Raw genomic sequence first — 16,759 nt, 5'->3', positions numbered from 1 at the left:
TTTTGTTGTTGATGCAAGAGTTAGCTGAATAACTCAGTGAAGGACACCTAGTAGGAATATAATTTAGACAAAGTCAAGTCAATAACAAATAATAATTTGATAACAGTCCAGTGAAATTATCATAATAATATCACAAACAAGTAATTTTTAGCAAATTTCGATTAATCAAGTATTCCATAGCTGTAGAAGGACATATCCTCTGTAAATGTGGTGCATGTCTGAGGGTGTGTGTGTGTGTGTGTGTGTGTGTGTGTGTGGTGGGGGACCATGTGGGAATTCTCATTACCTCATTTTTAAAGTGGGTCCATTATGGGTCTGTAATGTATAATCTATACTCAGTCATATACAGCACATAACTGAACTGAACTGAACAACCATGCATATCCAAATTCTATAACCTAAAGATCTTTCACAAAAAAATGGTGATACAATTTGAATCAGTGAGTACTGGTGATGGCTACTGGCTAAAACTGCTGTTAGATCAAAGACCCGTCTAGGAGTGGCCCTCCCATGAGGCTGACTGGCGGTGGTGGTAACGTTTGTGTGTGTGTGTGTGTGTGTGTAGGGGCAGGGAGGACGCAAGTTTGTCTGAGGCCTCGTTTATGTCCCCTTAATACAATTTTCATGAAATGCAACACCAGGAAGACAGAGGGCATTGAAGGAAATGGGCTGAATGAGAAAAAGACAAATAGCTACATTTCACATGACTGATGCAATTATCATTATTGATCATAAGGGGACAAAAGAAGAAAAGAACACATACACATATGTATATATAAATGTATATATGTATGTATATATAAATGGTCATTAAAAACATAGGGCTAACCACAATCACTCATGCAAGCACTAATGGGAAAGCTTAATTACCTGATCAATGCTACATTATTTGTATTAATGTATTTTAGCAAATACATTTTAAACTGATACAACAAACTTCCCTGACTTTGCCAAGAAAATGATAAAATTCCTTGACTTTCCAGAAATTCCCTGACCTGTGGGAGCCCTGTGTTAATGTACAGTTGTGTTGTTTGATGAAAATCTTCACTATATGGCACAATGGTAGAGTGCACGCGTGTTGATGTTCCTTGAACACATCTGTTACAGTCTAGAGAATGCTCCTTCAATAGCAATTAAGCAAAATCAATTAATTGAAATCAAGACAACACAGAGTTGTTGACCTGTGAAGGAGGCAACCCATCATGACACCTCGGAGAAGCAACAGCAAACGGAAATCTTTACAAAGTTTTTCTGTTAACACGTCTCTTGTTGGTGTCATCATGGCGTCAGGGGCTCTGGATGGAAAAACGAGAAGGCACTCAGAGATGGAGACCATCAGACTAACTAGATACAAAAAAATTCTGCAGCAAATTTAAAACCACAATATATCTCTCCCTGGCTCCATTAACCTTAATGCCCTTCATCCTGCTATTGTTGCTTCCAGTTAAGTAAATCGCTGATGCCTTTCATTAGAGACCAAAATAAAGACAGAAGGGAAAAAAATCTTCTTTGGTATTCAGGGTGAAACACAAATGGCTAAAATCTGTGCACACTGCACACTGTGTTTTTGACACGATTGTGCTTCACGTGGCTTATGTGAAGATTATAGAATGTTGTGGTCATCTTTGGCATGTTCATCTTTCGGCCTCTAAAGGAGTGTGCTCGTACTGCTCCATCTCACACACACACACACACACACACACACACACACACACACACACACACACACACACACACACACACACACACACACACACACACACACACACACACTGTGCTGCTCGTGTCCGTGCTGGGTGGCGAGTGAGCGAGCAGACCTAAATCCATTTGCCTGGGGCTGCAGGTCTCCAGAGCTTTCAGCACACTTCCTCCTCCACCATGTCACCATGGCTCTCTAAAACCACCCTCTGCCCAGCCCCTGGTGGTCGCCACTCCAAAACCACAGCAGCCCCTTCGACAGCTCTCTCCGGGTCTCCAGGAGCCACATTTCTGAGCACTATAAAAGATGGCAGGCTTTCGTATACAGAGACAAAAAAAAAGCACTCACTATCTCACAGGCATGGACAAAGACACATAAAGTAGTTTAGGCATTAAGCATTAAGTCATTAAACCACATATAGCAAGTTTATTACAAAACATTTATTTATTTATTCAAGCAATACAGAAGTATAATAAAACTGCGTCGTTTTCACAAGCCCTCAGTTTAGTTTCAGGTTTCGGATTCTGTGACCAAAAAAAAAGAAAAGAAAAAAAAAAAGAGACATCTACCAATATGGAAGAAAACTACATACTCCAGAGTGCTTTGCTGCTCTGCTACACCGTTCCCCATCTTTGAAAAAAGAAAATACCTGAGAGAGCTATGGGACATGTAGCACACTTTAACGATTAGCACACACCTTCATTACTGATCTCTATAAATCAGAGTGCTGGAATGTGCTTGGGGCAAGGCTGTTAAGCATGGAATGTGGAACAGCTAAACAACTAATGTGCATAAAAATTTACACGGGTGAAGCAGTAGAAAGAATTGGTCCATCTAACTCAGATCACTGGCAGAACACACAAACGTGCGAGTCTGTCTGCGCGTTGGGATCAGTCGGAACCGGACTCCGCAGAACTTGGTGGCGTGCTGGCAATTTCTTCCTCTTCCTCGTCATCAGAATGCTGAGAATGGGAAAGACAGCGAGTAAATGAAAGTACAAACATTTGGGAGGAAAGACCATTCGTCAAACTATTTGTCAGCGTTAACACTGGGTAAACCTACTGGTAGCAGACTATGTCAATGTTAATTATTGGTAAGATCCACAGGAAATGGAAAACAAATTGTTATAGCCTGGTAACCAAACAAACGGGAGAGCTCATTTCATTTGCATTGGCAGATCTGTTTGGTCCCTCTCCTACTTGAAATGGGTTGTGCTCAGCCTTGACAAAACATCAGAATGCCCACATAAACCGTGGTGTGCTGAGCTCTGTGTTGCGAAAGCTTTACAAAGAATTTGCTGAACCTGACTAAAGTGGTGTGAAAGATTGGTCTGAGTGGTCTTATTACTCAACTTTCATTGCTTACCATGAATTTGAAAATGTCGTCAGTTGGGCCCACGGTGTTCATGGCATTTTTTTCTTTTAAATGGCAGGTTTTATACTTTTTTTTATATATATGTATATACTCTCACTCACTCACACACACACACACACCTCACACTCACACACGTCACTGCATCATCTCCGCCAAACCAGGAAACACAACACATGCATACCACTGTACAGCATGTTGAAAGAACATGTCGTTCAACCCAGAATCCATACCAAAATGTCACGCCGTATCCTATACGTAGAGGGCTTTGTACAGTGATAGAGAGGGGAATTACCACTGAGGTATTTATGCAAAAAAAAAAAAAATGGGTGCCTGCCAGCTGATCACACCAGTCATCAATATCTCGCACGGCCTGACTGTGCCAGGTCTGAGGAACAGTTAATGTTGCAGTTGTAGCACGGCATAGTTGAGTTTATTACTCTCGCTCATCACCTCTACCATTAGCTGTGTGTTGTGTTTGTGGTCAGGGATTCCAGTCATGAACATGATCATGTTGTCAATAACATATGATAATGGACCTCACAGTCCAACCTTGCTCAGACACAGTACATCAGCTCAAGGCTGTAATCTACAAGCACTAAAGCCAAAATAGAAGAAAAGAGCAGGGAGTGGATGTAACCGATTCGAAGATTGAGAATCTTCTGTCAAATGTGTCCAGGAATCATGTGGTCTGATTAGGAGTTCTGACATGTTCCAGGGTGACACTGGACAGAATGGTAGAGGAACATTCCTTCCGTTTGATCATGAACGATCCTATTAATGAAGCTTTTTAGAGTGCCTTGGATCAGTCTTTTTGCATCACGTCAGAGATATTTTACCAAATACAGCCTTCTGACTGAGTTCGCTCGTTTGAAGAACACCGAGGCCCTTCTCTTTAAACCCTACCTTCCGTTTGCTGCTCTTCTTGCCGCGGTCCGAGTCGTTGTCGGAGCTGTCCTCGCTGGAGATGAACTCGCGGCTCTTGAAGCTCTCGTTGCCTACATTTTTCTCCTTCTCTGCTGACTTCTTCTTGTCATTTGATTTGCCCGCCTTCTTCTTTGGCTCTCTGTGGGAGGCAGAGGCAGATGAAAAGATATGACAAGTGACAAAGAAAAAGGGGAATAATAATAATAATCAATCGTAATCATAATAATATCATTGCGGTGTAAGTCTCAGCCAGGGAAATTCACAACAACACGAATCTCACTTTTTGGAGGAGGAAGAGGCTGAGGCTCCGCCACCGCCACCGCCACTCTCCTTGTACTCCTTCATGGCCTTCTCATACTGTCGCTTGGCCTCCTCCGCCTTCTTGTCCCATTCCTTATGAGCAGACAAGAATAATGGGGACGGGGGGGGCCGCAAAAGTTAGCAGAGGCAATTAAACATTGAGAAACAAAAGGAAATGTAGCTCACTTGGTCAAAGGCATAATGTGTTTCAATAAGCAATGAAGTAATCTGGCTCATTCCAACTGACCCCAAATCATCCCCGAGAGCATTAGGCTGATTGATTCCAACTCTCCAACTCTAGCTGGTGTGTGGTGGGTGTTCAGGCACAAAATTGATGCTGTGCATCACCCAGGTGAGTAGTACTCATTGGTAGTGTTTAAAGTGAGTAAAGCTCTTTGGGTAAGCACTGTGTAAGCGTATGTGTGGTTGCCATAACCTAGGGAGGGCTACAAGAACCAGTGTGCCCCTCCTGACGGATGTTAGCCTCTCACCTCCTTCTTGTCCTTCCCAATCTGCTTCCACATCTCGCCAGCCTTCTTGGAGATCTCGGTGACGGAGATGCCGGGGTGCTCCGACTTGATTCGCTCGCGGCTGGCGTTGAGCCACAACATGTACGCGCTCATCGGCCTCTTGGGGGCGCCAGCATCCTTGACTTTCTTCTGCAGAACGGTGGGAAGGGGTGTGGATGGTTATCGACAGTGACACTAGGTTTACTGCAATGTGTTGTGGCACATGTTTTCATGCTGAGGCTCTGCGTAGCGCTGCACTAATGGTTACTGACAGGGGCCCAATGGCTCCCGCTGTGCTCTGCTCTTCAGCGGCCAAATGAAAGAATGCAGGCGCTCTGGTCGTGCCAAAAAAACTCTGCTTAAACGGATTCAGAGGAAGAGAAAGGAAAATGGAAACCAGAGAGGAGGAATAGGAGAAGGCTTAGGGTAGATTCAGTTGAGCTTTCCCCCCCTCCATCAATCTCTTGAATTCCCTCTCTCCCTTTCCTTTCCTTTCTCTCCATTCCTGGTCCCTCGCTCACCTCTTTGCGTGGCTTCCTCTCCTTCTTCTCTTTGGGCGCCTTGGTCTTCTTCACGGGCTCCTTCTTGGGTTTGGACTTCTTGGGCTTGGCCTCCTCGTCGCTGCCTGCGCTGTCGTCCTCGCTGTCACTGCCTGAGGCATTGGAGTCGTACCTGCAGGACAGAGGGAGAACAAGGGGAGGGAGGAGTGAAGTCATGGCTAATGGAGGAAGGAGAAGGGTGTGTAGATAGTACTCACAACCAATGGCATTTTCATTTTGTGTGTGTATGTGTGAGAGTGTGTGAGTGTGAGTGTGTGTGTGTGTGTGTGTGTGACAACAAAATGTGTTTTAATGATTACAGATGTACATAGAGAGCCTAAAACAGTCTGACTCACTCTTCAGCAACGTCGTCATCCTCCTCTCCTGGGTTGAAGGACTCGTCTAAAGAGCAGAAAAGCAAATCACACAATCATGATGTGGAATAACACAATGGAGAGACGTTAGTCTGTTTACGCTTCCATCCGGTCTCTAGATTAGGACTGGCAGACCCCTCGCTGCTGCTCTTACCACTGTCTCCCTCAGAGTCATCACTGCCACCCTCCTCCCGGATCTTGCCCTCTTCCTTCATCCTCTCCAGATAGGCGTCATGTTGGTCCTCATCCGAGTCGCTCATATCATCCTTTCCTTTCATGCCCTTGAGAGAGTTTAACCACACAAACACACATTAGTCTACTGTATTAGACTGCTGTACCTATAAGAGTTCTGCTGCTTTTGTGTGAGTCAATTTAGAACCAAACCCAGCAAAGCCTGAACCATTACAAACCAACAGTCGACAAGAAGACTGCACTGACAAAAAAAGAAAAAAGAAAAATGGATTTCTGCTGCCTTGCGGTTGTTGAACAGAGCTCAAGACACACCAGGGAGCCAAACAACATGTGATGGGAATAATCTTCAACTTCTCAACATTTTTTGTCAGTAGACAGAAGTCAGTAGGCATACCACACAAACGCACATAAAACCACAGAATCTAGAGCAGAGTTTTACAATAATTTTCCCATACGGTCTATTGGACACTTGAGTGGCCAATAAACCCTACCACCAACCACAGGGGTAAACACAAAAGAAGTTTGTAAGGAGGATGCCTTACCTACACTACTATCCTACCAGTCACCAAACATCACTCTTAAAACAAGATTTACTAAGCAACAAACACTTCTTCATAAAAGGTTACGTTCTCTCAAAATCATACTAAAGCAGCAATAATATTCAAACAATGTGAGCATTTACCTACCTCAATGTAATGTAATTGGTTTCATCCAAATTCATCACATGTACAAAATGACACACACAAACACACACTTCCTTAATGTCTCTGTAATGGTTTTAGGTGATTTAGTTGATCTGTATGGTATGACAAATTGCCTGTGTGTATTTGGTGCCACCCACTGGAGGTTACCGAATAACTTTCAATAAATCAGAGCTGTCACTCAGCATTAAACAATCATTTAAGCAGATGGATATCTGGATAGCCTCCACTCCGTTATTAATGCGACAAAACTCACAGTGCTACAGTTTCATTATTGCGGATTCATTCCCCGACTATAAACACCAAACCACAATGGTAATGGTTAGAAGTGAGTGTGTGTTTGAGTGTGTGTGCGCAAATAAAGCATAGCAGTTGATTTAACTTCGGCATAAACCCAATCATTTTCAACCCAAGCTTCTCCAAAACACACACACACACACAGACATACACACACTCTCTCTCTCTCTCTCCCTCTCTCTTGCGGTGAAATATGAGTAAGAAGTTGCATTCACACAAATCAGTGTTTGCTTACAAAAGCTTGAATGTGGGGGGTCAGTTGAGAGCAAAGTTTTGGTACAGGACATTTGAGACTTAACAAACACCGGGGCAAACCTTACAAAACCAATTGTATGTTTTCATAAATTAGGGGAAACCAATGGCATATCTGGGAGGCCAGCTACAGGAACACAGCTATGTTCCAACGCAGGGAACCAGCCAACTCGAATGCATGTCAGTGAGTATCTGTGTGTTTGTGTGTGTGGGGGGAGGGGGCCGCGGTCGGACAAGGACTGACTGGAAAAGCGTAAGAAAGCTTTGAAGGAGGAGTGCAGTTTTTTTTCTGATTGAAAAATAAAAATGCTTCTAAAATAGAACAAAATGCATGTTTACTTTTTCTTTTCTTTTCCTTTTTTTTTTTAAATCATCATGGCAATTCTAGAAGCCTTTTTACTTTCCAATATAAAAAATAAGCACACTCAAATCACTGCATAGGTAGAGAACAGCCTGGTTCATGCTCCATCAGAAAATCTCTTCAGTCCTTTCTGATGGAAGCATGAATCAGGCTTAAGGCCTTGGCAGAGAAGACAAGCAAAAATTCACCAGGAGCCTCTTCACACAAGCCCAAAAAAAACACACACAGACACACAAACACATACAGGGAAGCACCACATCCCAAACCCACACTGCGGCACGTTCATACCAACCTTCGTCTTCAGACAGACAGACACACACACACACACACACACACACACACACACACACACACACACACACAGGGGGAGGGACAAAAGAAAAAGCTGTCAGTATGGACAACACCAACCCTCGCCACGGCTACAGTGGTCTGGGCAACAGATGTGACATGACGAGTGAGTGAAAACTCTTCATCTGAAAGTGTAGCGTTGATTGATTACCTCTTTAAAGCCACGATTCTTGATGTTGAGCTTCTTGGCGTTGACAAAGTCAAAGAGCTTGCCGTACTCCTCTCTGTGAAGAAAAGACACAGTCGGAACACACAGAAAAGCAGACAAAACAGTTACTCAAAACACGTCAAAGGATTTCAGTGTTTGCAAATATGCATTTACAAGGAAACACTGGAGACATTAAAATGCCATAAATTACGTAAAAAAAGGCAATTAAAAAAAACATGCATCCACATCACTGCACAATGGAAGGCGAGTTTATACAAAACAGCCAGTGTGCATTAGAGACACACACACACACAGAGTTTGTTCTTGTGCTACTATCTGTGGGTGGGGAGGCGTCCGACTTGCCTCTCAATGCTGCTGAAGGTGTACTGGGAGCCCTGCTTGGTCTCGATCTCGAAGTCGAAGGAGCGCGTGGTGGTGGTGCCGCGGGCGAAGTTGACGCAGGAGATCTCCTCGAAGCGCAGGTGCACGGGCGGCTTGTGCACGTAGATGAAGCCGCGCTCCAGAGGGTAGAGCAGCCCGGAGCTGGCCTTGTAGGAGCAGGTGATACACTGGGAGCCACTGTGGCTGTAGGGGACAGGGACATACGGAAAGAGATTGGTACTGACAAAGGCCAAAAAAGAGAGGAGAGAAAGAAAGAGAGAGAGAGAGAGAGAGAGGGAGAGAGAAAGAGAGAAAGAGAGAGAGAAAGAGAAAGAGAAAGAGAGAAAGAGAGAGAGAGAGCGAGAGAGCGAGAGAGTGTCCAGGGTTCTGTGAATACGCATGTCGTGTCCTCACCCTTGGAAGTTTCCAGGCACAGTGATCTTCCTGTTGACCAGGGCTTTCATAACCCTGCTGACCACCTCGTACAGGGAGCCCGACATGTGCTTGGTGAGCTTCCCCTCAAAGCGCTTCTCCACCTCATCCCTACATATGCAGAGAGACAGACAGACAGACAGACAGAGACAGGGGAGGTCATTACTCCATGGGCCCAGCCTGGCGCCGTGGGTCTGGAGAGAGGTGGGCTGTGGGCTGCGGGACACTCACTCGTTCATGTTCAGCGTGAGGCTGATGTCTTCATCTTTAGAGAAGAGCAGGATGAGGAAATGGTAGCGGGTCTGACCCTGTTTTATGGGAGGATCCAAACTGATCTGGAAGAGAAAGTGTATGGATGGAGGGATGAAGGGAGAGGGAGAGGGAGAGGGAGAGGGAGATGAAGGGGTATGAAGTGAAAGGGAACAAAGGGATATTCAGACATCAAAGACAAAAAAAGAGAAAAAAAATCTTTCCTAGGAAATGAACTCATACTTGGAAACAAAAGACATTCACTAACTACAACATAATTCAGAAAAATTTAGACATGAATGTCTAAATTCTACACGGCTGCCCCTCTGACTTATTTGTAAACAGCAGAGATTAAAAGGCTGATCTGCTAGCCAACAGTACAGAAGCAAGCACACACACACACACACAAAAGACACAGACACAGACACAGACACACACACACACACACACACACACACACAACTTACCACAAAGAACATCTGCTCCTTGTGTGGCAGCAGGAAGAGTCGGAGCACCGTGGTGAAAGGGATCTTGTAATCAAACGTCTTACCATGCAGGTGGAGGAACGTAGGGTAAATGCGGATGTCATATCTGTGTGTAGAAGAGAGGAAGTCAGTGAGTATGGTGTGTATGTGTGTAACAGCAACAGGATTAAAAACAATGTGTGTGAAGAGCAAATGTATAGGACACAGGAGAGTTGATAAGTAATGTGTTTTGTGTGTGTGTGTGTGTTTGTGTGTGTGTGTGTGTGTGTGTGTGTGTGTGTGTGTGTGAGAGAGAGAGAGAGAGAAAGAGAGTGTGTGACACAGCAACAGGATTTTTTTTTTTTTTTTTTGTCAAGTGCAAATGTATAGGACACAGGAGAATTGATAAGTAGTGTGAAGAGTGTGTTGAGTGTGTTTAGTGTGTGTGTGTGTGTGTGTGTGTGTGTGTGTTCCATACCTGCCCCTGGGAGTAAGACACTGCAGCTCTTTAAAGATACACACGGCGTCGCCGGTGGCCTGGATGACATCAGCCTTGGACAGAACATTCTGAGCAAATGCCTGCAAGTGTCAAGTGGGACACAGAAATAACATGAGACAAGCACAGCTTAAAACAAGCCATCCTGCTCACACTAAAAGATCTCGAGGCATTTTGATAACATTTGTAACATTTTTGACAACATTTCGAGTGCCAACATTTTTATACATAACTTTACAGCAGGTTTACAACACACACACACACACACACACACACACCTCCACGGGGTCGCCCCCATCTTCGGCGGTGGCTGGGGGGACGTAGAAGCGGACCTCCATCAGGGCCACCTCGGCGTCGTCGTTCTGGTGGAACTCCAGCGTCACCTCGTTCTTGCCCGTGGCGCACTGGGACACGTTGGACAGCGGGATCTCAAAGACGGGGTTCTCGCTCACGTCAAACGACAGCAGGGGTCCTGGGGACAAACAAGTCAACAATTGGCAAAGGACACAGCACCCCTCCAGCTAAAATTGTGTGTGTGGGGGGTTGCTTAACTAGCTGCCAATAATGCGGTGGAGATGTTTTAGTAGAAATGAGACAGTATGCCAAACACCCACCCTGCTCAGCTCATTATGTCATAGGACACATCTATCTGAGCAACAAGCGCAAGCTGCTAAAAAGTGTGGTGCGCATATGATGAAAATAGTCATGGATTTTGGCCAGCTGTAGAAGACCTTTGAGCGTGGCCTCCATTTCCTCTAAAAAGACATGTGTATTGAAAGACGCAGGCTCTAGAGCCGCACGTTCTGTTTCAATATTCTAATAGATGGCACATTGTGGACTTCAACATCCCGCAATCCAACATTGTACTGTATAATCTGACCAACCGAAGCGCACACACGGTGATTGCTACGCAGTCTCAGGCCACGCACATGCACTTGGCACAGGGCTCCTTCCTGGAACAGGCTCCAAATGATCTTGTTTCAATTACAAGTCCACAAAGTCAGCGTGCGTTTTCATCACTCGTTTGTAGCTCCACGTCCATGCGAACAGAATGTTTCATCAGCCAATTCTCATTAGCAAAACAATGAGGCGCTTTCTCTCACAAGCCTGCCGGAGGGGCTGAAATTTCCCAACAGTTGACTGTTAAACCAAAAGAGAATTCTCTCATAACTCTTTTAAGGGTGCACGAAAAAACCCAGGGGCGAGAGAGAGAGAGAGAGAGAGAGAGAGAGAGAGAGAGAGAAACGATCTGAGAGACAAACAATGAAACCACCTCAATGCCCTGCACTGGGCCAAGCAGGCCACAGCCTCGGACCCAGTGTCGCTAATTGTGAGAAGAAGTGCTGTGGGTAATCTAAGCCAGATTTCTGCAGTGGATCATGTGCAATACTTGGCCCGGACTACAGACTGGACAATCAATGTGTGCCATTGTTGCGGGCGCGGCTGAGGCTGTTGGCATGAAGTGTAGGAGACATAAGCCGTACTATTCTTGGCAAAGCTCAAGAACTCTCGACAATAACAATAATAACAGACAGATCTATTTTGTGCGATGCTGGCATGTAAGTCTGTTTATCGGGGCGAGAACAGAGACGGGGCTGCAAGCACACACAAAGACACACAAACACGGCCATCTTGAATTTCCCCTTGGGGATCAATAAAGTATCTATTTATCTATCTATCTGCAATAAATACCAATGTGTAGAGTCTACACAGTGCGCATACAAGGAGGAGGTCTTTGTCCGTGTCTACCTGTGAATTTAGCTGTTCCCCAGTTCCATCCCTTCACACACATGTCCTTCTCGACCAGCTCCACTTTGTAGTTGGCCTTGAAGAATGCGGCAATCGACTCCAAGTCCTGCAAAAGCAAAAGCCAAAACGGAGGGTGAGGAGAGGGGAGGAATTCATGAGAACGCAAGAGGAAAAAAGGGGTCAAGGATGTAAACAAACTTAATCCCTCACTTCCCCCCCCAATTCTTACAGTCCTCTCAGCAAGATCCCAGGACAAAATCACACACACACACACACACACACACACACACAGAGAGACACACACAGACACACACACTCTTCCTGATGAGCTGGGAGAGCTAATGAATCAGAGCTCTGTGATGGCTCCAGTGCCGCGCCTCTCGGCCCTCTGGGATGTCGGAGGTGTGTGTAATCCAGCCGATCGCTCGCTCTGAGCGCGCTCAATCAGTCTGTTTATTTATCCAGGGCTGCCCATTACTGCGGCGCACAATGGCTTCCACATGTCAACGCCAGGTGTGTGTGTGTGTGTGTGAGTGCTTGTGTGAGAGCATGATCTTATTTTGAGCTGTGAGAACATGGTGAGCTTGAGCTCGATTTGTGTGTGTGTGTGTGTGTGTGTGTGTGTGTGTGTGTGTGTGTGTGTGTGTGTGTGTGTGAGAGAGAGAGTGAGAGAGAGAGAGATACTGGCAGAAGGAGAGGTCAAAAGATTGGAAAAGGAAAAGAAAATGTTAATAGAAAACAAACAGTTCGTGTTTGGAGTTCTCTGATAAAGCTATACTGACTACAAATATTTTTTGAACATGAAAAAAGTTAGTTTGGCTATGTAGATCTGACTGCTCGTGCATGCATCTTGTTACGCCTGATTAGGACAAAAGGAAGGAGTATGACTGAGCTGCTTTTGATTGTGTGTGTACGTCTGCAAAATTATCTAATTATGTATGATTAGAAATGCATGGTCGTAGTCAGCTAGCGTGCACAAGCCGAGAACGATGCCAGAGTGTAGCTGGATCTCTCAATGAAACAGCATCTGTCTGTCTGAGAGCCTCTCACACACTCACACACACACACACACAGAGACACACACACACACAATTAACCTCCTAACCTCCAGTCTAAACCCCACTGGGGCATGATGACACTAACAGTTAAAGTTAGCCTGTGCACACGATACCTTAATATAGCAAACACACATACTGTAACCTACATACAGTGAGTTGATTTCCTCAGCTTGTTACACAATGCACGTCACAGATTGAACAGCAATGACTGCTCACGCTAATAATAAACAGCGCTAGTATGACATCATAGGCAAGCATGCACGTATGCGTGTGCCCGCACACACACACATTCACATGAGCCACTGATTAACCCCTAGAGGCAGGCATTCCTTCCCTGTAACATATACTCTCTCCATCTAACACACTGGCACTAACACACACACACACACACACACACACACACACACACACACACACACACACACTCTAGTTGAAACATACATGAATAAAATGCACATCTATGTAATTCACTGACGTGACAGCAAAATTCAAAACACGCAAACACTTACAGAGTCTTTGAAACCATCATATTTGTACACATGGCCAGTGCTGGTGGATAGTTTGATGCCGTGACCCAGACAGACACGACGCCACTGGGCAAGAGACAGGTCAGGGACAGGGATTGTGTCAACCTTTCCTGTTTTAGTGCTCTTATAGACGATAGACTGTTTGCTGAATCGCAGCCGCCCATCATTCTGCACAAAGGGGGGGGGGGGGGGGGGGGGGGAATACAAGCTCAGGTAAGAAATAAATAAATATACACACATGACATATATTGGCACATAGATCTTTGATTACGTATGTATGATTATTTTATACATATGCGTTACCATAACAAATGACACTCCAGATACATCTTGCTATAGTTTATGCACATTAAATGTAGGAATTGTCAAATGTAGTCTGAATGATTTGCCATAAAATAACCCTGGTACATAGGGTATAATAATTTAGTTACTGGATTTGAATTCCCATGCCCTGTTTAACTTACATGTTCACATGCCAGAGGGGACAGTGTGTGTGTGTGTGTGTGTGTGTGTGTGTGTGTGTGTGTGTGTGTGTGTGTGTACTGAGCAGTAAGTGAGTTGGTTATAGGAGGTGGGGAGTACTGACCCAGGATCCCTTCGCCTCCTGGTAGATGTCGTTAAACTCCAACGTGTCTCCCATTTCAGCCTGAGGATGTAATGACCATGCAAGAGAACCGAGTCATACATGCTCAACACACGCTCACTCACACATAAATATGTAAGTAGTCGCGCGCACGGCACACCCAATTACCTTGTCTTTAACTATCCCTTGTTTATTTAGATCTAAGTTAAATAAATACTGTAATCATTACAAACATAGCATTGCTTCAATTGTCAACTAGCTAGCTGATTACCCAGCTAACGTTAACTAAAGTTAGAGAATGGGTCGAGCAGAGCTGTTCTCCATCGCTGACTAAAGGGAACAATAAGATAGACGTAAATCGGATGATACAAATGCAAGCGATCGCTTAGTTCTAACAACACAAATCAAACATGACGGGCAACTGAATGCCAAGCACTAACGGCCATAAAATATAGACATTCTGGTTAGTTTTCAGAAGTACCTTACGGTCAGCAGACGTGAGAAAAACCTGCGTTTCCCGCGTGATGCGTCCGGTCTCTGTGTTATCTGACCCCGGAAATTCTTCTGCTTGGTATTTTTCGCTTCCGAGTCATTAGTGGTTCGTGTTTTTTGCATTATGACAGGGGCTGTTTTAGTCTATGACCTGTATCTAATTTCATGAGTTTAGACGAGAGCTGAAGCATTTTATACGTTGTGTGATTTGAATGTTGATATTATGTAAACTGATGCCAGTTGTTGATTTTAGCCTACTTTTGCATATTACAAAATCTTTGATAAAATCGAGACGAAAGCAAACACATCGGTTGTTTAGTGATCAACTGACCAAATAAAATAAATTAAACAAGGGATTATGGATCCTTTTAATTTGTTGCGCCATTAGAACTTTTTGGATTTTTTATTGTGGCCAAGGCTTGTGCGAGTACTAACAGCTACCGGTAGAGGGGACTATAGAGTCGGAATTGCTGTCAACAAAACATTGTGATTAATAGTCTACCAGATGGCGACAAAGTTCTAACCATAGACATGAGGTCCTTCTTAAATGTCTGTGGTTTTACCACAGAACCACCTTAAACAGTACTTTTAGAATACACCTTGACACATCTGAGCCAAAATCCTTTTTATTATTATTATTATTATTAGTAGTAGTATTTTCATTTCATATAATTTTATTTAGGCTGTGTATTTCTTTTTAAAGTTGTCCTTGGGTCCCTGGTCTCAATAGTCTGGGCATTGATGGAACATAATGGCATAATGACATTTGCATTAGGGTAGCAGAGGTGGGCCAGGCTATAGACATATTGGGTCACACTGAGAAAGGTGCACACACATTATAAAGTGTGTGAGAGAGAAAGAGAGCGCGCGAGCGTGCGTGCGTCTGTGTTAAATCCTCCCAGTGGTTCGTGGTTTAAAAGTCTCGTGGCTCTGCTCAATCAAGTTCAGTTCCTTCACTTTTTAGACAATGCGTCAACACTGAATCACCAGGAGAGAGACAGACAGACAGACAGGCAGGCACAGAGAGAGAGAGAGAGAGAGAGAGAGAGAGAGAGAGAGAGAGAGAGAGAAGGGGTGGGAGGACAGCACTCTCACACTATAAAGACTGTGCCGTCAGTCATTCACTCAGTCAGACCACACGCCAGTCAACTCTGTGGACCATCAACGTCAACGAGCTGTGAGAGGAGAGACCTTCAGTCCTCGCAGGGTAACGACTCACCAGAGGCTAGTAATATGCCAAATATGATCAATTGATGACTGAACTCAGATATCCAAGCTGACGTCCACCTTGTCAAAGGCTGCGGTCCACGGTCCACCTCTTCAGTTTCGGGGTGTCTCGATAGAAATTTCATCGCCAGCAGTCACTCGATAGCCTACTTTTGGAAAAGTTATCAACAAGTGAATAGGACATTTTCATCTTCATCGTCTTTATCTAAACGCAAGATACTCGTGGATCGAAACTTAAAATGTCCAGAGGAGATGGTAAGTGGATCTTATGTGTTTAATGAAACTGCTAAAACAAATGATTAAAAATTCGATTTTAAAGTAAAACATCTCACGCATTAGGCCTAGTATTACTATTATTATTATTATTATTATTAGGCTATTATTAGCCTATTATAATTATTATTATTAGGCTATTATATAGGTAGCCTATATGTATGTGTAGCCAAGCTTACATCTTGAATTAATGAAAATTAACACTGATTAAATAGAAATACCTTACATTTGTCAGCTAGGCCTATCTCTCATCGTTATTTTAACTGGAGATGCTTGTGATTGCGTCTGATAATTCTATCTCAACTGATCTTACGGCGTTATCTGTTCGTCTTTGCATAATCAGCATACATGAAAAATATATCCTGAAGGCTACTATTTAAAATAAATAGGCTTCTTTGTAAAACTGTAGGCCAACCATCAAAATCGCATGCATTCCGCCACAGATAAATCGAAGTGTGTGTCTGTGTGATTTTGTTTTCCCTCTTCTTCTTTTTAATGGGAGCCTAATTCATAATGCAGCTGTACAAATGAGTTGACCAGTATAAACGTTTGAAACGATTTTATTTATTAGGCTAATTAAAAGACATACCCACAAACATCAATGTTTCCGGAATTAAAAAAAAAAAAAAAACTATTTGGATAAAGTGTGACCGATTTGGTACAACATTAAATGTAGACTGTAGTAGTAGTTCAAAGCAGCCTAATGCATTTAAACGAACGCTTGCAGGCGACGTGTTCCAACACATCGAAGCACCAAGAACCAATTATGTCATGTAGGCCTATCAAATAATAAATACGTAGTATGTCAGT

The 16,759-nt window shown here is 44.0% G+C and overlaps 2 protein-coding genes across 2 annotated transcripts in view; one reads left to right on the top strand and one right to left on the bottom strand.

Moving 5' to 3' along the window:
* Positions 1–2,124: 2,124 nt before the first annotated feature.
* On the bottom strand, positions 2,125–14,533 carry ssrp1a (structure specific recognition protein 1a). Its single transcript, XM_062524517.1, has 18 exons — positions 14,439–14,533; positions 13,961–14,020; positions 13,357–13,542; positions 11,790–11,895; positions 10,319–10,512; positions 10,023–10,123; positions 9,548–9,671; positions 9,063–9,166; positions 8,814–8,942; positions 8,378–8,603; positions 8,022–8,090; positions 5,874–6,000; positions 5,702–5,747; positions 5,328–5,478; positions 4,789–4,956; positions 4,278–4,390; positions 3,977–4,136; positions 2,125–2,661 (listed from the first exon to the last, which is right to left on the bottom strand). The coding sequence occupies exons 2-18, from the start codon at positions 14,012–14,014 to the stop codon at positions 2,590–2,592; spliced, it is 2,130 nt and encodes a 709-aa protein (XP_062380501.1). The 5' UTR covers positions 14,015–14,020; positions 14,439–14,533; the 3' UTR covers positions 2,125–2,589.
* Positions 14,534–15,714: 1,181 nt separating this feature from the next.
* Positions 15,715–16,759, top strand: part of clcf1 (cardiotrophin-like cytokine factor 1) — a 9,450-nt gene continuing 8,405 nt past the window's right edge. The window contains exon 1 of the mRNA XM_062524300.1: positions 15,715–15,931. Coding sequence (XP_062380284.1) covers positions 15,916–15,931 — 16 coding nt within the window. The 5' untranslated portion in view covers positions 15,715–15,915. The remainder of the gene's footprint in view (positions 15,932–16,759) is intronic.

The sequence above is a fragment of the Sardina pilchardus genome, chromosome 21 (genome assembly GCF_963854185.1).
Source record: "Sardina pilchardus chromosome 21, fSarPil1.1, whole genome shotgun sequence".
In the NCBI taxonomy this organism is placed as follows: domain Eukaryota; kingdom Metazoa; phylum Chordata; class Actinopteri; order Clupeiformes; family Clupeidae; genus Sardina; species Sardina pilchardus.
The sequence above is the reverse complement of the archived record's forward strand: the minus strand, read 5'-3'. Positions and strand labels throughout refer to the sequence as shown.